Source organism: Hemiscyllium ocellatum, chromosome 7 (assembly GCF_020745735.1).
Source record: "Hemiscyllium ocellatum isolate sHemOce1 chromosome 7, sHemOce1.pat.X.cur, whole genome shotgun sequence".
NCBI classification, from domain to species: Eukaryota; Metazoa; Chordata; class Chondrichthyes; order Orectolobiformes; family Hemiscylliidae; genus Hemiscyllium; species Hemiscyllium ocellatum.
The window spans coordinates 947,701-974,712 of record NC_083407.1 but is presented as its reverse complement, the minus strand read 5'-3'; the positions used below and the strand labels follow the sequence as shown (position 1 = coordinate 974,712).

The 27,012-nt window shown below is 46.0% G+C and overlaps 1 protein-coding gene across 2 annotated transcripts in view; it reads left to right on the top strand.

The window, feature by feature from the left end:
* Positions 1-7,796: 7,796 nt before the first annotated feature.
* Positions 7,797-27,012, top strand: part of retreg2 (reticulophagy regulator family member 2) — an 81,522-nt gene continuing 62,306 nt past the window's right edge. For both annotated transcript variants that reach the window (XM_060828178.1, XM_060828177.1), the window contains exons 1-5: positions 7,797-8,115; positions 12,292-12,398; positions 21,565-21,592; positions 25,172-25,301; positions 25,412-25,496. In XM_060828178.1, coding sequence (XP_060684161.1) covers positions 7,841-8,115; positions 12,292-12,398; positions 21,565-21,592; positions 25,172-25,301; positions 25,412-25,496 — 625 coding nt within the window. In that variant the 5' untranslated portion in view covers positions 7,797-7,840. The remainder of the gene's footprint in view (positions 8,116-12,291; positions 12,399-21,564; positions 21,593-25,171; positions 25,302-25,411; positions 25,497-27,012) is intronic.

Below are 27,012 nucleotides of genomic sequence, written 5' to 3'. Positions count from 1 at the left end.
TCTCCAACTGAGCTCAATCCAATCCTCTCCCTCTCCAACTGTGCTTGATCTACTCCTCTCCGCTCCAATTCAGTTCGATCGGCTCCTTTCCCTCTCCAACTGAATTCCATCCGCTCCTCTCCCTCTCCAACTGAGTTCGATTTGATAGAGACTTACAAGATGATCAGAGGATCAGATAGGGTAGACAGTGAAAGACTATTTCCTAGGATGATGATGTCAGCTTGTACAAGAGGGCATAACTACAAATTGGGGGGGGGTGATAGATTTAAGACAAATGTCAGAGGTGAGTTCTTTACGCAGAGGGTGGTAAGGGCGTGGAATGCCCTACCTGCTAAGGTACTCAACTCAGCCACATTAGGAAAATTTAAACAATCCTTAGATAAGCACATGGATGATTTTGGGATAGTGTAGGGGAACGAGCTGAGAATAGTTCACAGGCCGGCGCAATATTGAGGGTCAAACGGCCTATTCTGTGCTGTATTGTTCTAACACTATTATCCCCTTGAGACTGATTACTAACCATAGTGATCTCAGGCTCAGCCCCACTGTCTACAACTGGATCCTCAGTTTCCTGACCCACAGGCCCATCAGTGAAGATTGGGGATAATATTTCATCCTCACTAACATTCAACACTGGTGCCCCCAAGGGGTGCATACTCAGTCTCCTACTGTACTCACTGTATACCCATGACTGCGTCGCCAAATACTAGACTAAAGCCAAGGAACTCATTATTGACTTATGGCAGGATGTAACTAATGCGCACCCCCCCTTAACATTGATAGCACAGAGGTGGAACAAGTGGAGTATGTCAAGCTCCTGGTTGTTATCATCCATAACAAACTTTCTTGGACTGTTCATGTGGATGCACTGGTTACAAAGGCCCAGACAGCTGAGGAAATTTGGCATGACGGCAAATACCCTTGCCAACTTTTATAGGTGCGCCATCGAGAGTATTCTGTCTAGATTTTTCACTACCTGGTATGGCAACTGTATCATTCAAGACCAGAGTCTGTTACAGAGAGTGGGGAACTCGGCCCAGACAATCACAAAGGCCAACCTCCCATCTATCGAATCCATCTACCAGGCCCGCTGTCAAGGAAAGGCCGCCAGCATTCTCAAAGGTCCATCCCACCCTGGCAATGATTTTCTACAACCTCTACCATCGGGGAGAAAGTATAGAAGCTTGAACACACATGCCAGCCGGTTTCCTAACAGTATCGACCCTACTGTTGTTAGAATACTGAATGGACTCACAAAGTCTTAACATTTGTCTGTACCTGTGTTTTTTTCTTGCTGTTGTTTACCTATTATTTACTATCTATGCTACTTAACTCTGTGATCGGCCTGTGTTGATCTCAAGAGAAAGTTTTTCACAGTGTCTTGGCACACGTGTTAATAAATTCAAATCCTGGCTAACCTGTAACTCTCAAGCACCCTAACTGAGCCTTCACGTCTCATCCTAACATAAGCCTTCTTCTTCCTCTTGACAAGGAGATGCAACTTCTTTAATAAATCATGGCTCCCTCACTTGAACACTTCCTCCCTGTCTGACAGGTACATACTTATCAAGAACTCACAATAGCTGTTCCTTGAATAAGCACATTTCAATTGAACCCATCCCCTGCAGTTTCCTTCCCCATCCTACGCATCCTAAATCTTGCCGAGTCGCATCACAATTGCCTTTCCTCCAGCAATAACTCTTGCCCTGCGGTGTATACCTATCCCTTTGCATCGCTAGAGTAAACATAACTGAATTCTGGTCACTATTACCAACGTGCTCACCTACCTCAATATTAACACCTGGCCAGGTTCATACCCAGTATCAAATCCAATGTGGCATTGCCCCTTGTTGGCTTGTCTACACATTGTGTCAGGAAACCATCCTGCACACATTGGACAAAAACTGACCCATCTAAAGTACTCGGACTATAGTATTTCCAGTCAATATTTGGAAAGTTAAAGCCCCCATAACAACTACCCTGTCACTATCGCTCCTATCAAGAACCATCTTTGCAATCTTTCCTCTATATGTCTGGAGCTATTCAGAGGCCTATAGAAAACTCCCAACAGGGTAACCTTTCCTTTCCTGTTTCTAACCTCACCTCAGGAGATGAGTCCTCAAACATCCTGTCCATTACGGTAATACTGTCCTTGACTAACAATGCCATACCTCTCCCTCTGATACCATCTTCTGTGTTCTTTCTGAAACATCTAAACCCTGAAACCTGCAACAACCATTCCTGTCCCTGCTCTATCCATGTCTCCGAAATGGCAATAACATTGAAGTCCCATGTGCCAACCTGTACTGCAAGTTCACTCACCTTATTCTGGGTGCTCCTGGCATTGAAGTAGGCACACTTCAAACCACCTTTCTGATTGCTGGTGAACTCTTGCGACCTTGGAATCATATTTCTGACCTCACTACTCTCAACCTCCTGGACACTGGAACTACAATTTAGGTTCCATCCCCCTGTTGCATTAAAGAGCATTGGCAAATTTCCCCTGCCAGGATATTGGTACCCCTCTAGTTCAAATGTAGACCATCCTGTTTGTAGAACTCCCACCTACCCAGAACAAGCCCAAATTATCCAGGTGTCTCAAACCCTCCCTCCTGAACCATGCCTGTTGCCATATGTTCAAGTCTTCTCACTCCACAATCCTCGCCTCGCTAGCACGTGGCACAGGTAACGAACCAGCATTAACAACTCTGCTTGTTCTAGCTCTATGCTTCCACTCTTCTGCCTTAAATCTCTATCCCTTTTCCTACCCATGTTAGTACCTCTGCGAACCATGACTTGGGGCTGCTCCCTCTCCCTCTCAAGGATCCTGAAAACATGATCGGAGACATCACAAACTCTGGCACCTGGCAGGCAACACACCAATCCTAAATCTCTTTTGCCCCCGCAGAACCTATCTGTCCCCCTAAATATGGAAGCCACAATGACTAATGCTCTGTTCCTCTTCCCCCTTCTTTCTGAGCAACAGAAACAGACCTGTACCCCATGGCTTATCCCTGTTAAGACGTCCCCCACAACAGTATCCAAAACTGTACACTTGTTATTGAGGGGAATGGCACAGGGGTTCCATTCACTGTCTGTCAGTTCCCTTTCTGTCCCCTGACAGTAACCCATCTGAGTTTTTCTTGTACCTGAGGTGTGACTACCTCCCTGTAACTCCTCTCAATAACCTCCTCTGCCTCCCGAACAATCCCAAGTTCATCCAGCTCCAGCTCCAGTTCCCTAATGAGTTTTTCAAGGAGCTGGAAGTGGATGCACTACCCGAGATGAAGTCAGCAGGGACACTAGAGGTGACCCTTGCCTCCCACATCCTGCAGGAGGAACATTCAACTGCCCTAACCACCATTCCCACTGTTCTAAATACTGAAAGAGAGTGGAGAAAAATAAAAGATATAAAAAACTAGTTACCTTAGCAATCAGGTGCAAAGAACCTATTTTATTGGTTAGAGGAGGAGGATGGGTGGGAGACACTACCATAGTAGTATTTCGGTTAACACAACCACCCATAGAACATGGAGCAATGCAGCGCAGAACAGGCCCTTCAGCCCTCAATGTTGCGCCAACCTGTGAACTATTCTCAGCTCGTCCCCCTACACTATCCCAAAACCATCCATGTGCTTATCTAAGGATTGTTTAAATCTCCCTAATGTGGCTGGGTTGACTACATTAGCAGGTAGGACATTCCATGCCCTTACCACTCTCTGCGTAAAGAACTCACCTCTGACATCTGTCTTAAATCTATCACCCCACCCCCCCCCCCACCACCACCACACCCACCACACCCCCCCCACCACCACCACCCCCCACCACCACCACACCCCCCCCACCACCACCCCCCACCACCACCACACCCACCACACCCCCACCACCACCACCACACCCCCACCACCACCACCACCCCCCCACCACCACCACCACCCCCCACCACCACCACACCCCCACCACCACCAACCCCCCCCACCACCACCAACCCCCCCCACCACCACCAACCCCCTCCACCCACCACCACCACCACCCCCCCACCCCCCACCACCAACCCCCCCCCACCACCACTCTAACCTGCACACTGTGGGCAATTTAGCATGGCCAATCCATCTATCCTGCACATCTTCAAACTGTGGGAAGAAACAGAAGCACTCGGAGAAAACCCATGGGAAGAATGTGCAAATTCCATACAGTCACCTGAGACTGGAACTAAACCCAGGTCCTTGGCACTGTGAGCCACAATACCACCCTGGTTTGACAGGTTTGTGAATCATGATTTTCCCTTCACAAATTCACTTTGACTTTGTATAATTTATTTGCTATTTTCTAAACATCCTGTTATCATATCTTTATAAATAGACTCCAGTATTTTGGTCAGACCATGTTTGAGAGGTCACGTTTCGGCTGTACAGGACATTGGTGAAGCCACTTTTGCTATACTGTATATAATTCTCGTTGCCAAATCTATAAGAAGGTAAAAATAAGGACTGCAGATGCTGGAAACCAGATTCTAGATTAGAGTGGCGCTAGAAAATCACAGCAATTCAGGCAGCATCCGAGGAGCAGGAAAATCGACGTTTCGGGCAAAAGCCCTTCATTAGGAATAGAGGGCCTCGGATGCTGCCTGAACTGCTGTGCTTTACCAGCACCACTCTTAATACAGAATATAAGAAGGATGGTGTTGAGAGAGTTTACAGGAATGTTGCCAGGACTGGAGTGTTTGAGTTATAAAGAGTGGCTGAATAGGCTCGGCCTATTTTCCCTGGAGTGTCAGAGGATGAGGGGTGACCGTCCATATAATAATGAGGGACGTAGATAGGGTGAATAGTCAGGGTCTTTCCCCCAGGGTAGGGGAGTCCAAAACTCGAAAGCATAAGTTTACAGTGAAAGAGTAATGATTTAAAATGACCTCAGGGGTGACTTTTTCACACAGCGGGGAATGTGTATGTAATGAGCTGTGTGAAAGTGCTGGTACAATTACAACATTTATAAGGCATCTAGATGGTTAATGAATAGGAAGGGTTCAGAGCGATATGGGCAGGTGCTGGCAAATGGGACCTGATCTGATTGGATGTCTGGTCAGGCAGATGAGTTGGAGCAAAGGGTCTTACGTGCTGTAAGACTCTTGTTTTCTCTGTCACTAGCTTTTGGAGCATAGCCCCTTCACCAGATGAAGTGAGACAGAAGCACACAGACACAGGATTTTAGGCAGAGAGATCACTTAAATGTATTATAGGTTCACCTCCAAAAAGACCCCACCACCAGGGATATATTTCCCTCCCCCCCTCCCCTTTCCACCTTCCGCAAAGACCATTCCCTCCGTGACTACCTGGTCAGGTCCACGCCACCCCACAACCCACTCTCCCATCCTGGCACCTTCCCCTGCCACCACAGGAACTGCAAAACCTGCGCCCACATCTCCTCCCTCACCTCCATCTAAGGCCCTAAAGAAGCCTTCCACATCCATCAAAGTTTTACCTGCACATCCACTAATATCATTTATTGTATCCGTTGCTCCCGATGTGGTCTCCTCTACATTGGGGAGACTGGGCGCCGCCTAGCAGAGCGCTTTAGGGAACATCTCCAGGACACCCATACCAATAAACACACCGCCCCGTGGCCCAACATGTCAACTCCCCCTCCCACTCTGCCGAGGACATGGAGGTCCTGGGCCTCCTTCACCGCCGCTCCCTCACCACCAGATGCCTGGAGGAAGAACGCCTCATCTTCCGCCTCAGAACATTTCAACCCCAGGGCATCAATGTGGACTTCAACAGTTTCCTCATTTCCCCTTTCCCCACCTCACCCTAGTTCCAAACTTCCAGCTCAGCACTGGCCCCATGACTTGTCCTACCTGCCTATCTCCTTTTCCACCTATCCACTCTACCCTCTCCTCACTGACCTATCACCTTCACCCCCTCCCCCACTCACCTATTGTACTCTATGCTACTCTCTCCCCACCCCCACCCTCCTCTCGCTTATCTCTCCACGCTTCAGGCTCTCTGACTTTATTCCTGATGAAGGGCTTTTGCCCGAAACGTTGATTTCGCTGCTCGTTGGATGCTGCCTGAACTGCTGTGCTCTTCCAGCACCACTAATCCAGAATCTGGTTTCCAGCATCTGCAGTCATTGTTTTTACCTCACTTGTTATTCAGGTGTTGACACTTTACTCACTCTCTGGATTAGTGGTGCTGGAAGAGCACAGCAGTTCAGGCAGCATCCAAAGTGCAGCAAAATCGGGCCAAATCCCTGTTTTTACCTCACTTTACTCACACTCTCAGTCTGACACTGCACTCACCAGTTGTACTATCTTGTGATCTCTCTACCTATAAACCCTGTGTGCTTCCCTCCAGTTCACCCGATGAAGGAGCAGCGCTCTGAAAGCTGGTGTTTCCAACTAAACCTGATCTTGTGGGATCCCTGACCCTGTCCCCCACCCCGTCCCCGTCCCCGTCCCCGACCCTGTCCCTGACCCCGACCCCGACCCCGTCCCCGTCCCCGACCCCGTCCCCGACCCCGTCCCCGACCCTGTCCCTGACCCCGACCCCGACCCCGTCCCCGTCCCTGACCCCGACCCCGACCCCGACCCCGTCCCCGACCCCGACCCCGACCCCGTCCCCGACCCCGACCCCGACCCCGTCCCCGTCCCCGACCCCGTCCCCGACCCCGACCCCGACCCCGACCCCGTCCCCGACCCCGACCCCGACCCCGTCCCCGTCCCCGACCCCGTCCCCGTCCCCGTCCCCGACCCCGTCCCCGACCCCGACCCCGACCCCGACCCCGTCCCCGACCCCGTCCCCGACCCCGTCCCCGACCCCGACCCCGTCCCCGACCCCGTCCCCGACCCCGTCCCCGTCCCCGACCCCGTCCCCGTCCCCGACCCCGTCCCCGACCCTGTCCCTGTCCCTGTCCCTGTCCCTGACCCTGACCCTGACCCTGTCCCTGTCCCTGTCCCTGACCCTGTCCCTGTCCCTGACCCTGACCCTGTCCCTGTCCCTGACCCTGTCCCTGTCCCCCACCCCCACATCATCACCTCCCTCTGTCTGACACTAGGTTGACGCTAAACTTCAAACAAGATTCACAAAACTACATATTAAAACTTTAACCCGCCATTGCACAATCAAACCCGAGAACGGTTCTCCCACCCCCTCAAACAAATCGAGAACATTCCACAAAGGCGACCTTCGGCGGCTCCAACCGGAGTCATGGGAGGGGCCTGGAGTCAGGGGCGTGGCTAGTTGCTATGGTTCCTCAGACCGTTCGTCCAGGACCAGCGGAAGTGGGCTATGGTGATGACGTTGGTTCCGGATCCTGACGCACTAACAACAAATAATACAAGATGTCGGCGGCTGAGGGTGAAATAGAAACATCCGCCCGAGAGATACCCGGGGGACCGGGGCCTGGAGCTGGGAGACCGGGGCCTGGAGCTGGGGGACCCGGGGGACCGGGGCCTGGAGCTGGGGGACCCGGGGGACCGGGGCCTGGAGCTGGGGGACCCGGGGGACCCGGGGGACCGGGGCCTGGAGCTGGGGGACCGGGGCCTGGAGCTGGGGGACCCGGGCGACCGGGGCCTGGAGCTGGGGGACCCGGGCGACCGGGGCCTGGAGCTGGGGGACCGGGGCCTGGAGCTGGGGGACCGGGGCCTGGAGCTGGGGGACCGGGGCCTGGAGCTGGGGGACCGGGGGGACCGGGGCCTGGAGCTGGGAGACCGGGGCCTGGAGCTGGGGGACCCGGGGGACCGGGGTCGGGGCCGGGGCCTGGAGCTGGGGGACCGGGAGCTGGAGCTGGGGGACCAGAGGGACCGGGCCCGGGGCCTGGAGTTGAGGGAGCCGGGAGAATGGGACTGGGAACTGGAGAGTTAGGTAGAGAGGGACCTGGGTCTTGGACAGAGGGGTCGGTCCCTGGGGTGGAGAGACCGGGGAGAGAGGGAGCGGAGGGGGAAGCTTGGTCTCCGGCCCCGGGTGACGGTGCAGATGTGCAGCGGATTGAGGAGCGCTGGCGGCGGCTGCTGTGTCGATGTGAGCCGGCCCTGATCTACCTGCAGAGCCTGTTGGTGTGGGAGCGGCCGCTGCAAAGCGGCCTGATGCTTCTCGGTCTCTCCGGCCTCTTCTGGTAAAGATCCTGTCACTGGGTAGGGGTAGAAATGGTTCCGAGGGGTTTGTCGGGGCCAGTACCTCTGTCTCCCATCCTGGAGACCAGTGATGGTTATTACTCCAATGTGAAGGGAACGGGATTCCATCCTCGGGCCAATGATCCCCGAAAACCTGAGGACAGGAATGCTTCTACCTTGTGGCCTGCGGCCAATTCTATACCTAAATACATATCACAAAATGTAATTGGTTATTTAAATGAGTGCTTGAAACATCATAGCATACAAGGCCACTGGCCAAGTGCTGGAAAATGGCATTAGAATAGATGGATATCTGATAACCAGTCGCAACAGCGGGCCAAGAGGACCATTTAGCATGGTATAAAAAGTCTATGACTCCACTCTCAGACCTGATTTCTATACTGACTGTTTGTTGGAGTCTTCGTCCTAATTGGCTGCTAATTTTCTACAGAAGCATTTAATTGAACTGTATCTAACATCCTTTTTAAACCATAAAAGGATTACTAGATTGATGGTATGCATGTGAAAAATTTTCTTATCAAGAAAGATTGAGTAAATTGGGCATTGAAGTTTGGAAGAATGAGGGAAAGATCACATTGGAACTCCTAAGAATCTTGTCTGTTTTGTTGTGTAGATGTGAGGAAGTTGTTTCCCTTTTGGGAGAGTCTAGGACCAGAGGGCATCATCTGAGTAAGGAGTTGTCCAGAGCGTAGTGAATCTGTGGAATTCTTTACTGCAGGGAGCTGTTGAGTCTGGGTTGTTAAATATTATAAAATTATTCACCAGTAAGGGAATCAAGGGATATTGGGGAAAGGCAGAATGTACAATTGATGATTATAGACTAGCTATGATCTCATTGAATGGCAAAGCTGCCTTGATGGACAAATGACTTGTGCTCCAATGTCATGATTTTTAAATGTCCGTAGTTGTGAAAAGCATTTTTTAAATTTAAGGCATTCTTTATGTTAAACAGCAGCTGAGATCCTTGGCTGCATTGATACAGGGATAGAATTTGCTTAAGCATTCATAAATCTATTTTTTAACAGATTTCTCAAATGCCCCACTGCCTGCAATAGTCTGTCATCCTATGCCCCTCTTCCTGCACTCAACTTTGTATCTTTTTTAATTCATTTGTTATTCGTTTTTTAAAACTCATTTGTGTGTTGTGGCATCGGTGGCTGGCCAGCATTAATTGCCCAACATACAAACTAGATTGTTCTGAATTTCTATGCTTTCAATTTAGTCAATTTAGCTGAGTGACTTGCATCTTTTTGACCATTTGCCCCAAGAGCTTCTCCAGGGCAGCCCACCATGTGGAACCTTATCAAAAGCTTTATTGAAATCCATACAGACTGTCTATTGCCCTGCCCTCATCAACCTTCCTGGTCACTACTTCAAAGAACTCCACCAAATTTGTAAGGCATGATCTCCCATGCACAAAGCTATGCTGACTATTCCCAATCAAACCCTATCTTTCCAAATGCATGTATGTCTTATCCCTCAGAATCTTCTCAAGCAACTACCTACCAAACATTTTTTATGCTTGGTGTGAAGAAATGTCATTCGAAGAGGATAATTCCATTGAATATTTTCAGGAGTTTAGAAGAATGAGAGGTGATCTGATAATGAGGTGTAACATGTTTGGTGGGCTTGACAGGCGAACACTGAAAAGCTAGTCTCTGACATCGAAGCTAGGAACTCTAGGTTCAGGAAATAAGTTCGACTATTTTGAGACTGAGATAGTGAATTCCTTCACTTGCAGAGTTGCATGTCTTTTGAATTCTCTAAGAGGGGAGGCTGATGATGCTTAGTTTGTCAGTAAATTCAAGGTGGATATCAGTAAATTCTTGGAATTCAGAATGTATGGTAATGTGAAAAAGTAGAATTGATGTGGAAGATCAACTGGGATATCTAATAGTGAACGATGATCAAGGGACCAAATACCCATTCTTATTCAAAGTTTGTGCGAGATTTGTAGCTCGGGTGCTTGTTGTAGTGGTTCTGTTCGCCGAGCTGGAAGTTTTTGTTGCAAACGTTTCGTCCCCTGGCTAGGAGACATCATCAGTGCTCTGGAGCCTCCTGCGAAGCGCTTCTTTGATGTTTCTTCCGGCATTTATAGTGGTCTGTCCTTGCCGCTTCCGGGTGTCAGTTTCAGCTGTCCGCTGTAGTGATTGGTATATTGGGTCCAGGTCGATGTGTCTGTTGATGGAGTTTGTGGATGAATGCCATGCCTCTCGGAATTCCCTGGCTGTTCTCTGTCTAGCTTGCCCTATGATAGTAGTGTTTTCCCAGTCGAATTCATGTTGCTTGTTGTCTGAGTGTGTGGCTACTAGGGATAGCTGGTCGTGTCGTTTCGTGGCTAGTTGGTGTTCATGTATGCGGATTGTTAGCTGTCTTCCTGTTTGTCCTATATAGTGTTTTGTGCAGTCCTTGCATGGTATTTTATAAACTACATTAGTTTTGCTCATGTTGGGTATTGGCTCCTTTGTTCTAGTAAGTTGTTGTCTGAGCGTGGCTGTTGGTTTGTGTGCTGTTATGAGTCCTAGGGGTCGCAGTAGTCTGGCTGTCAGTTCTGAAACGCTCCTGATGTATGGTAGTGTGGCTAGTCCTTTTGGTTGTGGCATGTCCTCGTTCCGTGGTCTATCTCTTAGGCATCTGTTGATAAAGTTGCGCGGGTATCCGTTTTTGGCGAATACCTTGTATAGGTGTTCCTCTTCCTCTTTTCGCAGTTCTGGTGTACTGCAGTGTGTTGTAGCTCTTTTGAAAAGTGTCCTGATGCAGCTTCGTTTGTGCGTGTTGGGGTGGTTACTTTCATAGTTTAGGACTTGGTCTGTGTGTGTTGTTTTCCTGTGTACCCTTGTGGTGAATTCTCCGTTCGGTGTTCTCTGTACTATCACGTCTAGGAATGGGAGTTGGCTATCCTTTTCTACTTCTCTCGTGAATAGAAAAGGATAGCCAACTCCCATTCCTAGACGTGATAGTACAGAGAACACCGAACGGAGAATTCACCACAAGGGTACACAGGAAAACAACACACACAGACCAAGTCCTAAACTATGAAAGTAACCACCCCAACACGCACAAACGAAGCTGCATCAGGACACTTTTCAAAAGAGCTACAACACACTGCAGTACACCAGAACTGCGAAAAGAGGAAGAGGAACACCTATACAAGGTATTCGTCAAAAACGGATACCCGCGCAACTTTATCAACAGATGCCTAAGAGATAGACCACGGAACGAGGACATGCCACAACCAAAAGGACTAGCCACACTACCATACATCAGGAGCGTTTCAGAACTGACAGCCAGACTACTGCGACCCCTAGGACTCATAACAGCACACAAACCAACAGCCACGCTCAGACAACAACTTACTAGAACAAAGGAGCCAATACCCAACATGAGCAAAACTAATGTAGTTTATAAAATACCATGCAAGGACTGCACAAAACACTATATAGGACAAACAGGAAGACAGCTAACAATCCGCATACATGAACACCAACTAGCCACGAAACGACACGACCAGCTATCCCTAGTAGCCACACACTCAGACAACAAGCAACATGAATTCGACTGGGAAAACACTACTATCATAGGGCAAGCTAGACAGAGAACAGCCAGGGAATTCCGAGAGGCATGGCATTCATCCACAAACTCCATCAACAGACACATCGACCTGGACCCAATATACCAATCACTACAGCGGACAGCTGAAACTGACACCCGGAAGCGGCAAGGACAGACCACTATAAATGCCGGAAGAAACATCAAAGAAGCGCTTCGCAGGAGGCTCCAGAGCACTGATGATGTCTCCTAGCCAGGGGACAAAACGTTTGCAACAAAAACTTCCAGCTCGGCGAACAGAACCACTACAACCCATTCTTATTCCATCTGTTAAACTGTGATGTTCTCCAATGAGCATAGAATATTCAAGGGAGTTTTGATCAATACTTGCAAGTTGACCAAACAGCTTCCTGTGCCATATTCAAAAAATCTGTTAAATGACTGGGGTGGATGGTGCTGCAATCTGGGGCGAATTTCAAATCAATTGGCAGAGTAGGTGATTTGGAATGGGATCTCAAGCCCAGACTTTGTATTTATGGTGCTATGAGTTGGTATACATGTGAACTGATTCTCTGGAGTGAAGTTTCTCTTTCATTTCCTGCATTCAGGTTGTTTTCCTCTACCTCACTGCGTCCAATCTTCCTGATTAGCTTGTCAGCATTGGCCATTGTATTCCTGGACCATTGGAAGAGCGAGTTGTTACCCCATGTTGCTGGTAAGTTGAGCCCTTCTCTGCACACAGTCGATGATGTACAGCAATCTGGTGACCTTTTAACCCCCTGCCATTGATGACCATAATCCCCCCTCACCAGTATTCCCTAGGCACAGTGACCTGAACAGCAGACTACACACTTTTGTCCCTAAATTATCCAGATATGCGCAGCAGAATCATATATGGGTCTGAGCAGTATGAGCTATTGTGATATTTGTGGCACAATTGCAGAAGTTCTAAGAGGTTAATCTTGACATAAGGTGTAACTTGCTACATCTTTTGTGCATTTGTTGAGTGATCAGATGAGTTTCTCACTAGGAAGCAATAACAAGCGATGACCCCTCAACTTACTGGATTAATATTCAGCTTTCTATTTTACTAAACTCACCAAATAAGCTGGATGTCAAGGAAGTGAGGACAACAGAGTCCTGGAGAGTCAGGGTCAAAAAGTGTGGCACTGGAAAGGTACAGCAGGTCAAGCAGCATCCGTGGAGCAGGGCAGTTGACACACATAAGCCCTTCATCAGGAAGCTACCTTTCCCCAACCCCATCCCCACCCTCCTACTTACTCTTTTTTTTAATATAAAAAATTTTTACTAAGAAAAATAGATTTTTAAATATTACAATAAATACAAAACAATGCAATTCAAAACAATACAAAAATAAACCCAAATAATAAAAAAATTCCCCAACCCACCCTCCTTTACAAATGTATAAACATATATAGAGAAATATAAAATTAAAAAAAACTAAACTAGCTATTTAACTAACTAAATAAATAATAACATACAAATAAATAGTAATAACTCAGCCCAGCGGAATAAAACACTCATACGTTTACAGTTCCTCCTCCCTGGATATTGGACTCGTGAAATTCTCACAATCGTTACGGTTATATAAAAGCCCTTGTTAGTGTGGCAGATAAATCTGTGTCCAGGTATTTCAAAAAGGGTTGCCATGTCTTGTAAAAATTCTCAGTTTTGTGGTGTACCATATTTGTGAGAAAATCCAGGGGAATATGCTCCATAACAATCTTCCGCCAACCTGACAGGCCTAGGGGCATTTCGGATATCCAACCTAGCAAGATATTCTTCCTTGCACAGATGTAAGATAATTGAAAAGTTTTTTGTTATGCACATCTGCAGGAAATACAGTGGGTAGGCCCAAAAGGAGCGAAATAGGGTCCTTCTCCACCCCTACACCTAAAATCCTCTCCATTGCAGCAACCACAGCACTCCAATATGTTTGAAGCCTGTCACAAGACCAAAGACAACAAGTAAGAGTACCTGTGCAGACCTTGCACTTGGGACATGCTGAAGATTTATGAACATCTGGCTAGGAATAATGTGATCAAGGATAGTCAGCATGGTTTTGTGAAGGGCCGGTCGTGTCTCACAAACCTTATTGAATTCTTTGAGAAGGTGACTAAGGAGGTGGACGAGGGTAAAGCAGTAGATGTGGTGTATATGGATTTTAGTAAGGCGTTTGAGAAGGTTCCCCATGGTAGGCTACTGCAAAAAATACGGAGGTATGGCATTGAGGGTATGTTGGAGGTTTGGATTAGGAATTGGCTGGCTGTAAGAAGACAGAGGGTAGTAGTTGATGGTAAAGGTTCATCTTGGAGTGCAGTTACTAGCAGTGTTCCGCAAGGATCTGTTTTGGGACCATTGCAGTTTGTCATTTTTATAAATGACCTGAAGGAGGGGCTAGAGGCTGGGTGAGCAAGTTTGCGGATGATACGAAAGTCGGTGGAGTTATTGACAGTGAGGAAGGATGTGGCAGGTTACAGCGGGATATAGATAAGCTGCAGAGCTGGGCAGAAAGGTGGCAAATGGAGTTCAATGTCGCTAAGTGTGAAGTCATTCACTTTGGTAAGAGTAACAAGAAGATGGAGTACTGGGCTAATGGTCGGATACTTGGTAGTGTGGATGAGCAGAGGGATCTTGGTGTCCATGTACACAGATCTCTGAAAGTTGCCACCCAGGTAAATAATGCTGTGAAGAAGGCATATGGTCTACTGGGCTTTATTGGTAGAGGAATTGAGTTCCGGAGTCCTGAGGTCATGTTGCAGTTGTATAAGACTCTGGTGCGGCCTCATCTGGAGTATTGTGTGCAGTTTTGGTCGCCATACTATAGGAAGGATGTGGAGGCACTGGAACGGGTGCAGAGGAGCTTTACCAGGATGGTGCCTGGTATGGTAGGAAGATCGTATGAGGAAAGGCTGAGGCACTTGGGGCTGTTTTCATTGGAGAAAAGAAGGTTTAGGGGTGACTTGATAGAGGTGTACAAGATGATTAGGGGTTTAGATAGGGTTGACCACGAGAACCTCTTTCCACGTATGGAGTCAGATATTACGAGGGGACATTGCTTTAAATTAAGGGGTGGTAGGTATAGGATAGATGTTAGGGGTAGATTCTTTAGTCAGCGAGTCGTGAATTCATGGAATGCCCTGCCAGTAGCTGTGGTGTACTCTCCCTCTTTATGGTCATTTAAACGGGCATTGGATAGGCATATGGAGGAAAGTGGGCTAGTGTAGGTTAGGTGGGCTTGGATCGGCGCAACATCGAGGGCCGAAGGGCCTGTACTGCGCTGTATTTTTCTATGTTCTATGTTCTAGATACCCCTGGTTTAAATTTTGACAAATGGTCTGGGGCTAAGTGGACCCTGTGGAGAATCTCCAACTGTAAAGCATGAGTCCTATTGTAAATTGATATCTTCCTTGCAATCTCCCAAATATCCTCCCATGCCTCTGAAGAAACTTCAACACCCAGCTCTCTTTCCCACATCTTAGACTCGATCAGACCCCTCTGAGGTGGCACCCCCAAATTGGTGATATAAAGCTCTGACAGAGTGTACTCTTAGCCCATAGTACCCCTCTTTCTATGTCAGATTTGTATGAATCAGTCAAAAGTGTGATCTTTTGTTTTGAATAAAATCCCTAAAAACAAAAGAGGTCTCTATTAGGTAACTTGTACTTCCGTACTAACTGATCGAAGGACATCATTACGTCTCCCTCAAATAAATCACCCATGCAAGATACACCCCTAGCTGCCCAACGTTTAAATCCTGAATCTACCATACCTAGTTGAAAACCCGGCATAGCCACGCAAGGTGTAAACAAATTTATTTTGCCAATATTACCTTCCCTCTGCCGAGTTGCCCTCCATGCTTTAACAGTATTGACGACCATTGGGTCATGAAAATATTCCCTAACTGCCCTCACCTTGTCCAAAAACAGCAAACTGGTAAGGGGGCACCTTGCCTTGGAGGCTTCAAATATCTAGCTATATTGAAAAAGGATCTCCACAAGCCCAATCACTCATGTAGGTCAAAAGCGAGCTTAATTGGTAGTTTTTAATTTACGGTAGATCCCCCCCCCCACCAAAGTCTGTGAGGCAACTGCAGTTTGGCTAATTTAACGAGGGGCCGTTTACGGTGCCCGATAAAGGAGCCGAACCAGCCGTTCAGTCTCCTGAGTGTTTGTTTATTGAAAATCGGGGGAGCATCCGTATAGGGTATAGCAAACGAGGGAGAATATTCATCTTAATTTGCGCTATACGACCCAAACATGAGACTGGAAGTGCTTCCCATCTTTGAAGATCTTATTTAATTTTTCCAAATAATTGAGTAAAATTGGCTTTGAACAGCCAGTCCAGAAGTGGAGTAATGAATATGCTCAAATACACAAAAACCCCCTGTGACCACCTAAATGGGAATCTATAGTCACACTCAAGAGCCAACTCTTTCGTAAGACCACCCGTAAGCATAGCCTCTGATTTAGCAAAATTATCTTACACCCTGAAAAAGCGCCAAACGCTTGAATGCATTGTATCAGGCGAGGCACTGAAACTGCTGGATTTGTCAAGAAAATGAGAACATCGTCTGCATACAACCCGATCTTATGAATTTTGACCCCACTTCTGGAGCTGATATATTGGGATCCCCACGAATGGTCTCTGCAAACGGTTCAATCACCAGCATAAAAAATAATGGTGAAAGGGGACAGCCTTGTAGGCTGCCCCTAGAAATATTAAAATTGCTCGATCGTACCCCGTTGGTAATGACCGCCGCGAGAGGTACACTGTAGAGAACCTTTACCCATCTTATGAAAACTTCGCCCAGACCAAACCGGTCTAGAATATAGAAAAGGTACAGCCACTCAAGTCGGTCAAATGCCTTCTCTGCATCTAAAGGAATCACCAATCCCTGTATTGACTATTGTTGGCATGCATGAATTACATTAAGCAGCCTCCAAACATTATTGGAGGATCCGCGATCCTTTATGAAGCCCGTCTGATCCTCTTTAATAATAGAGGGTAACACAGTCTCCAGCCTTAATGCGTGAGCCTTAGAGAGGATCTTAAAGTCCACATTTAAGAGTGAGATGGGCCTGTATGAAGCACAGTCTTCCAGGTCCTTCCTTTTTTTTTAAGGATGTGAAATATTGGCGCCTCTCAGAGATGGTGGGACATAATCATGATTGTATGAATCATTAAACATATTCAGCATCGAACCTGACAGTATACTTATAAATTCCTTATAGAATCCATTGGGAAGTCAGTCAGGACCGGCACCTTTCCACACTGAAGCTGCCTCACAGCTTCCTGCACTTCTTGCTCTGATAATGGGGCATTGAGAAAGGGCTGTTGTTCGGGAGTCACACCCGGGAGCTTCAGATCTCTTTTAAAAAAAAATGATTCCATTTTGGCCTGCCCCTCACAATTCTCAGACTGATATAACTTAGAGTAGGATATCTGAAATGCCACATTAATCTTTTTAGAATCACATGTTAGGTTCCCAGACCCTTCCCTAATTGCTGTAATGGTTTGTGGGGCACTCCCCTTTTTGGCAAGGTATGCTAAGTATTTGCCTGGCTTGTCACCATGCTCGTATAACCTTTGCATTGCAAAAGCCAGCTATGTCTTTGCTGTCTGCGTGAGCATGGAATTTAGTGCAGACTGCAGTGCCATAACCTTCTGTAGTTTGATCAACGAGGGTCTGTCAAAATAGGCCTTCTCAGCTGCCTTCAACCATGCTTCAGAGAGAGATGTTACTGCTCACCCTTCTGCCGCTTCCTAATGGTGGAATATGAAATAACTGACCCCATAGCATAAGCTTTGGCAGTTTCCCAGAGAACAGATAGGCTCAGTTGATAGCTATGTTGATGTCTAGGAATGCCTGAAATTCCCTGGAGAAATACTCCACAAACTTACTATCCATGAGAATAAAGGGGTCCTTTCGCCAGTACCTTGAATCCACTGTAACATCCTTAATCTGAACCATGAGATACACTGGAGCATGATCGGGGATGGCAATATTACCAAGATGCTACTAGATCCAGAGTTACTGCAGGGGTCAGGAAAAAATCAATCCTCTGTGCAGATTAGAAAAAAATGTGAAACCCCTACCTGTAGGGTGGAGACACCTCCAGACGTCTACCAATCCAAATTCCCCACAAAGACCCAATAACTGTTTAGTTTGTGTAGAGGGTATCGAGGGACCTTTCGGCAATCTGTCTACTGTGGGGTCCATGAGACAGTTAAAATCTCCCCCTATAATGATATACTGAGACTTGAGACTTATCAGTTTAGAAAAAGCATCTACCAAGAATTTAAGAGGATAATCTGGGGGACAATAAACATTTAAAACACTATATTCTTCCCCATTTATCAAGGCTTTAAGAATTACAAACCTCACATATGTGTCTTTAAGACATGCCAACAATTTAAATGGGAGATTTTTCCTAACCAATATAGCCACTCCCCTACTTCTGGTATTAAATGATGAAAAATAATCTCTGTCAAAGCCATTCTGCTGTAATTTCAGATGCTCCTTGTCATCCAAATGTGTCTCCTATAACAAAGCAATATCCACCTTCTCTTTTCTAAGACTCAAGAGTACTTCCTTCCTCTTAATTGGTGAATGACTTCCCTTGATATTCCAGGTACACAATGTAATCAAATTATTTGCTATAATCTTCTGCAATTGCATTTAAATTCCAGGGAGGAGGAACCCGAACCACAAATTGCTGAACTTTAGTGTCACATGGTCCACCAAATATAAAAACTAAAACCACTACGTTTAACAAACATACAAAATTATTAAAAATAAAAAACAACAAAAACCAGAAAACAAATCAACATATAAAGCGCCAACAATGCTGAGTAGGGGAACTCACCCCCTGCCCGGAGAGGACAGCTACCCATCCCGAATCTAATCACCTCAACCACCTTCAGTTCTTCCAGCTAGAGCCGCATCGCAGGCACAAGCTAAAAAGAATAAACAACCCATAGAATATCAATATGAATAAAAAAATTATTTTATATAAAAAAGGGGAAATAAATACCCCACCCATCCTTTGGTATGTCTTAACTTAGAAATTTAAAATGTAAACCTTAACCACCGCCAGACATAGTTTGAACCAAATTATTATCAGTAGAGGAAAAAAAAGGGAAAAACAAGGCTCCAACCGGATTTCTTCCATTTCTTTTACAGAATGATAAACGCATACCCAAGCAACAATATTTATACATACTACAAACACAGCCAGAAACCCTAACCACCTTACCATACATCAAAGAAGTTTCAGAAATGGCAGCCAGAATACTAAGACCCCTCGGAATCCTAGTAGCACACAAACCCACCAACACTCTCAAACAAAAACTAACAAACTTAAAAGACCCAGTACAACCCATGGACAAAACCAACGTCATCTACAAAATTCCATGCAAGGACTGCCGCAAACACTACGTAGGACAAACAGGAAGAAAGTTAGCCACTAGGATACATGAACACCAGCTAGCCACAAAAAGACACCAATCCTCTCTCCCTCGTAGTCGTACACACGGATGAAAAAAGCCACCATTTCGAATGGGACAACACGTCTATCCCGGGACAGGCTAAGCAAAGACATGTCAGAGAATTCCTAGAAACCTGGCATTCCAAACCACAGTGCCATGAACAAACACACAGATCTAGGTACCATCTATCAACCCCTCAGAAAACGAACAGAAAATGACATCACCACAAAGCCCAGGAACCCCATCCAGGACGAGCATATAAATAGAAAGCAGGAGACAACAGCTTCGCTTCACTTGGAGGTCACCACTGATGATGTTACCTAGCCAGGTAATGAAACGTCTGGATATCAAACCTACAGCTCAGTGAACAAACCTACACCCTATAAATACTACAATTGTTTAAATTAGGTTAGTTTGTCCACAAAGTCTCTTGCCTTCTCCGATGTGTCAAAGAGATGCATGGATCCATCTAAGGTGATCCGAAGCACTGCCAGGTATCTCCAGGGAGTACTGAATCCCAAGCTCCTTCAGTCTTCTCTTGATATAATCCTACGATTTTTGTTTCTGGATCACCGCCGCTGAAAAGTCCTGAAAAAACATGATCTTACACTCCTTATAAATTAGGGCCTTTGGGTCCTTCCCCTAGAGTCTGGAAGCCTCCATGACTCACTCCTTATCTCGATAATGATGGAACCGCACCAGGAGAGGATGAGGGCGTTGACCCAGACCCATCCTCCGTGCTGTGATCCGATGAGCCCTCTCTGTCTTCAATCCTCTCGTGCCAGCTTCCAAGTCAAGGAATTTCGGAAGCCAATCTTGAACAAATTCTGCAGGCCGCTCACCTTCCTTACCCTCAGGCAGACCGATGATCTGAATGTTTTTTCTCCTGTCTCTGTTTTCAAGATCATCCACTTGGTCACGCAAATTATGAACCTGCGTCTTCAGGGCTTGGATCTCATCCTTGAGTGAACTGTCATCAGCTTCCATCACTGTGACCCTGTGCTCCACCTCATCGGTCCTCTTCTCCAGGTCTCCCAGCTGCTGCTCCTGCTTCTGCAGCAAGAGAGAGACTGGAGCTAGCTTTTCTTCAATCTGTTTCCCCAGCATCTTGCGAGTCTTCCCGAGCTGGTTCACCAGGTCCTGGAGAGTAATTGGCTCTGAGGCTGCTGCAGGCTGAGCTGCGGACCTGGCCTCGGATACTCCTCCTACCATTTTAGGCATTTATGGAAATATGGGTAAGTCAATTTTTAGATGTTTCTTGGGACTCCACAATCTTTCCAACGCCCCAAGAAATCCCGATGACCTGGGTTGGACGGGTTAAAGGACCATTTCGCTCCTGCTGCGATGCAAGTCTCTGCAGTGCGATCTTCTCAGATCGCCGCCATCTTCGATTTCCCCCCACCCTATTTATCTCTTAGCCTCCTTTTCCCACACACTTTCCGGATGAAGGGCTTATCCATGAAACATAGACTCTCCTACTCCTTGGATGATGCCTGACCAGTGCTTTTCCAGTGTCACACTTTTCTACTCTGGATGTCAAGAAAACCTAATGTGGATGTCAGAATGGGTACCTCTCAACTTCAGCTTACTGCTGGCAACAAGGAACCTCTACGTTGCTCAACATCAAACAGCATCTCGATGTGATCAATGGCCATGCAGCACGAAGCATGTTTTTACAAAATCCAGCTACATTTAACTTGTAATTGTACCTTTGTATATATTCAATGCATGCAGAGTATATGTGTTTAGGCATCGAAGATGACCATGTCACTGGTCACGGATTTTACATTGTCTGATGGAACTGCTCTATTATGGTGACCCTCGTATCAGATTCTAACCCTATCTTAATATGTGTCACTTGTTTCTTAATTGTGTCAAGTAACAGACAAGCTGATAGATGCTGAGGATCTGGAGGAATGAGAGTGGTCATGTGAGGAGAGTGAAAAGGATGCTCCCTTTGTGGATGTCAGAGCTCAACTGCAGTGGACACCTTGAACCATGTAGTATCTGATTGGCACCTCATTCTAGTAGCTGTGAGCTGGATGCAGAAGACCATCATAAAGTATAAACTAGATCTTGGTCGTGCTAGCGTTGGTATTATATTGGGAGGGCAACCTGTAGCCTGCAATCATTTTGTTTTCACTAGTAGCTGCTTGATAATATATGTTGGGAAGTTACTCTGGGCCTTGATGAGAATCCCTCTAAAAGCTTACTGTTACAAGCATTTAGCCAAATGATTCAGCCCATGGTAACCACCAGGGATCATTCCCTCTTGGCTCACTCCCTGGATTGGAGTCCCCAGTGTAACCTAGGAATTAATGCCATTGTGTGCAAAGAGTGATAGTGTTTTCCCTTTTGTTTTTATACAGTTCAGCGCCTTGTGGATGAAGGTGAGAGGTAAGTTTTTTTTCCCATTATATTTGATGAATCTAATCACTTCTCAATGGTCAACATGACCTGCAGAGCTGGGCTGAGAGATGGCAAATGGAGTGTAATGTGGACAAGTGTGAGGTGATTCACTTTGGTTGGTGTAACCGGAATGCAAAGTACTGGGCTAATGATAAGATTCTTGGCAGTGTGGATGAGCAGAGAGATCTCGGTGTCCAGGTACACAGATCCTTGAAAGTTGCCACTCAGGTTGACAGGGTTGTTAAGAAGGCATACAGTGTTCTAGCTTTTATTAATAGAGGGATCGAGTTCCGGAACCAGGAGGTTATGCTGCAGCTGTACAAAGCTCTGGTATGACCACCTTTTGGAATATTGTGTACAGTTCTGGTCACCGCATTATAAGAAGGATGTGGAAGCTTTGGAAAGGGTGCAGAGGAGATTTACTAGGATGTTGCCTGGTCTGGAGGAAGGTCTTACAAGGAAAGGCTGAAGGAACTAAGGCTTTTTTCGTTAGAGAGAAGAAAGTTGAGAGGTGACTTAATGGAGACATATAATCAGAAGATTTGATAGGCTCTCCCTGTCCACCCTTTTTCCAAGAATAGTGATGGCAAGCATGAGGGGGCATAGCTTTAATTTGAGTGGTGATAGATATAGGACAGATATCAGAGGTAGTTTCTTTACTCAGAGAGTAGTAAGGGTATGGAATGCTTTGCCTGTAACGGTCGTGGATTCGCCAACTTTAAGTACATTTAAGTCGTCATTGGATAAGCATATGGACGTACATGGAATAGTGTAGGTTAGATGGGCTTCAGATTGGTAATGACAGGTCGGCACACCATCGAGGGCTGAAGGGCCTGTACTACGCTGTAACGTTCTATGTTCTAACAAAATATCTTAAAATAAGAGAGGCCGAGGTGCCATCTTCAGCTCTGGTACTGATGCCCTCAAACTTCCGTAGGAGTGTTTGATGCTGCTTTCCTGGTGAATGCTGCATCAGCTTGTGTAACCCTGATAGTAAGGTTGAAATCATTAACCTTTGAGAAGCAGCAGAGTGATTAAACTTCTCTGCAGAGTGTAGGCAGAAACAGAGGCATTGACTCTCCTAGGATTGCTGAAGCTGGAAAAAAACACAGCAAATGCTGGAGAACTTCACAAGGTCTGCCCACATCTGTGCAGAGAAATGTTAATTCTCTTTCTCTTCACAGATGTCACTAAACCTGTTGAGTTACTCAAGTATTGTGTTTGAAACAGGTTTTTTTTTAAGCATTTGCAGTATTTTGCATTTATTTGATGTTGCTGAATTTGTTGTTATTTTGAGACTGACCATGTAGTGTTCTGAGTAAATCTGCATGCAGAGCTTTAGACAGGCTGGCCTGCAAAGGACTGATTCTGGCTGCATTAGCCAGGATCTGTTGGAGACACCTTCATTCTTGTTGGACACTGAGCTGGTGTTACAGGTGGCATGGTGGCTCATTGGTTAGCATTGCTACCTAATAGCGCCAGGGACCAGGGTTCATTCCAGCCTTGGGCAATTGTGTGAAGTTTGCACATTCTCCCTATGTCTCTGTAGGTTTCCTCTGGGTGGTCTGCTTTCTTCCCACCGTCCAAAGATGTGCAGGTTGGGTGAACTGGCCATGCTAAATTACCCATCGTGTCCAGGGATGTGCAAGTTAGGTGGATTAACCATGGGAAATGTAGGGTTTTGGGGATAGAGTAGGGATGGGGCATGGGTCTGAGTGGATACTTTTCAGACGGTCAGCGTGGACTCAAAGGGCCAAATGGCCAGCTCCCACACTTCAGGGATTCAATGATAAGCTCATCCTGACCAGACATGCAAATGAAACACAGAACTGCTGATGCTGGAGATCTGAAAGGAAAACAGAAATTGCTGATGAAACTCAGCAGTTCTGATGCTGAGTAGAGAGAGCAAAATTAACATTGAGTACGATGACACTTCTTGAAACTTGCTGAGTTTTGCCAGCAGCTAGGGATGAGTAATAAATGCTGATCTGGACAGTGATGCTCACATCCTGTGAATTCATGAATGAATGAATATAAAATTACTGAATTCCCCACTGTCAACATCCTTTTGGCAGCATTTGGTCCTGACATCTCTTGCAGAGGGAGAAACATTTATGATGGTGTCAGTGTGGATGATGATTAGAATTTTTTTTAAAAACTTGACATTTCACAGAATGTGGGTATTGATGGCTAGCCCAGCACTCATTGCCGTCCTTAATTGCCCTTGATCTGGGTGACTTCCTTGGCTATTTCAGAAGGCAATTAAGTTACCACATTTATGCAGCTCTATAGTCAAATGGGTTAAATTGGATAAGGATTACAGGTTCCTTTAGCAAAGGATGTGGTCAACTTTCTACTTCACTAACAAGTGACAGTTTCCTAGTCAATGTTACTGAGTCCAGTATTAAAATCGAAAGTTATGAATTGGCTCAGTGGTTAGCACTGCTGCCTCACAGCACCAGGGTCCCAGGTTCGATTCCAGCCTTGGGCGACTGTCTGTGGTGGAGTTTGCACATTCTCCCCGTGTCTGCATGGGTTTCCTCCAGATGCTCCGGTTTCCTCCCACAAGTTCAAAGATGTGCAGGTCAGGTGAATTGGCCATGCTAAATTGCCCATAGTGTTAGGTGCATTAGTTGGAGGGAAATGGGTCTGGGTGGGTTACTCTCCGGAGGGTCAATGTGGACCTGTTGGGCTGAAGGGCCTGTTTCCACACTGTAGGGAGTCTAATCAATTTAATTTCCACAAGCTGCTGTGGTGGGATCTGAAGCCATGTCCCCAGAACCATTCGCTGGGGCTCAATTACAAAAACCGTGACATGATCACTATGTTGCCAGTTACCCAAATTGCCCTAGAGAAGGTGTTGCTGAATTTTACCATGAGCTACTGCATTCATGTAGTGTAGGGACACAGTGGTGTTGGGCATAGAGTTGCTGGACTTTATTGCAGTGTCAGTGCAGAAATGATGATATGGTTTAATGTCAGGAGGGACTGTAGCTTGGAGGTGGTGAGATCCCACGTATTTGCTGCCCTTGACATTACAGACTATGGTGTTTGAGGTTTGGAAGATACTGTTGAAGGAACCTTGGTGAGATGCTGTTGTGCATCTTGTTCATGGTCTGCACTGCTGCAGTGAGTGGTGAAGGATGTGAGTGTTATCGGTGTTGAGCTGCTTTGTCCTAGATGTTGTCAAGTTTCTTGTGTTGTTGGATCTGCACTCATCCGGACAAGTTAGGAGTATTCTATCACATTCCTTACTTGTAGTTGGTGGACAGGCTTTGGAGACTTGAGAGTTAATTGCAGTATTTCTAGTCTCTAACCTGGCATTAAATTAATATGGCTAGTCCAGTTCAGTTTCTGATCCATGATAATCCATAAGGTATTGAAAGTGGGATTTCAGCACCGGTAACACCTATGAGCATTAAGGACCTGCCCATTAATGTCATCTTTGTTAGCACTATGTTTAACTCTCATTTTAAAAGCAGGGTTTAGTGTAACCATTCTGATCACAATTCCCTTCTGCAGTCTTGATTTCTGTAATCTAATTGGTTGCTTCTCTTCCGTAACCAGTGATGGAAACTCCATAAAGCCTCGTCTCCTCAGGCTGCCTGACCTATGCCATTATCTTGCTGAAAGCTGTGTGGCCTTTAACCTCTACCTGAAGGAAGCTCTCGAGTACAAGAAACAGAACCCAGGCAAGGTAGGCACTGCACTAAGTGATAAGGGAAGTGGCACTCTGACAGTGTTTACTTTCTCTTCACTCTGACCTGTGAGGATTTCATTGTGGTCTTTTGCCTCTTTTTCCTTCAGTTCTGTCTGAAGACGTGTCTTGGATGCTCAGCATTGGCTGCAATTGGACATTATATCCCAGGAATTATGATATCCTACATCTTCAGTGAGTATGTTCATCCTGCAGGGTAAGAATGTTAGTTCATTCTAAAATTAGATGAAGCAAGAAACAAGGCATCAACCTTAGCGAGTTTTGAGAAGATTTGTAGCTCAGGTTGAGGCTTTGGATATACGTTTACTTGCTGAGCTGAAAGGTTCATTTCCAGGCGTTTCATTATGACGTCACCAACCTGAAGAAACCCAAACATATATATAGAAAGCGAAGTTTCAGCGTTGCTTTGCATGAGATCCACTGAAGATGTTACCTAGCTAGGAAATGAACCTTTCAGCTCAGCGAGCAAACCTACATCCATAAGACATCAACCTTTCATGTAAATATGCAGACTAGAACCTCTCTCCAGCTCCTCCCTAACAAGTGCTAAGCGCGTCTTTAAAACATTAGATTCAAACAATATTTTAAAATAAATGGGAGGAAAAAATGATTTTCCATGCCATATGTTGCACAAAAAAACGCAGATATTCCTCTTTGACAGCCTCCAACAATCTCCATTTGCACTCATTCCTTTCTTTGTAAAGTAATCTGACAATAAATTATTTGTCTTGACTTGTTGCAACTTTGACGTTTCATGCTAGGATCTCTTAGACTAGCCTGGTCAATCCTTACCCTTTTTCAGTCAAATGTAATCAATTGTGCATTATCTCATGGAGTAATTATCGTTAAAACATTCAGTGTGGAAATTATTGCCTGAATGCCTTTGGACAAATTTCTCCTGAAAAATTTGATAAGTAGGACCCATTATCATTGCTTTTAGTAAAATCAGTGTTTCTACAATTATAGTACTTCCAATTACCTCTTCTAGTTTTTAGTTTCCCAGGGTGAGGGGCAGCACCATTTTTCATTGATAGCTGCTGTCAAATATTCATCACTTCTTCAGCCTAATGTATTTAAAAACCCTGAAGCCTGGCTTCCAAAAATAAATCCTTCTTTAACCTTATTTTTAATATGTTGTTTGTTCCACATTCTTTTTTGTAGAAAATAATTAACCTTCATAAAAAAATGCTCGAGATTCCCTGAGGGCTGTTCGAACATTACTGGTATCTCTTAGCTGTGACCAGCCTAATTTCAGCAAAATAGACTAGGCTGAGAAATGCCAGGTCCTTGAAGCAATGTTCACATCCATAAATGCAGCTAGTTTCCCTTCTACATCATTTACTCCAAGAAATGCTTTGCCATGAATTATTTCTCCCTGAAAAAAAATAGCTTTTTTATCAATTGGTCTCCATTCCCAAGAATGTGATTAACAAACATAAGGGAATTTTAACAAGAAGATGTGGTGGAATTCAATTCTGCTAGAGTCAGAGCTGTACAGCATGGAACTGGACCCTTTTGTCCAACTCATCCATGTTGACCAGATCTCCCAAATTAATCCAGTCCCATTAGCCAGTATTTGCCTCTTAAACCCTTCCTATTCCTATACCCATCCAACTGTCTTTTAAATGTTGTAATTGTACCAGTCTCTACCAGTTCCCCAGGTAACTCATTCCATACACGCACCACCCTC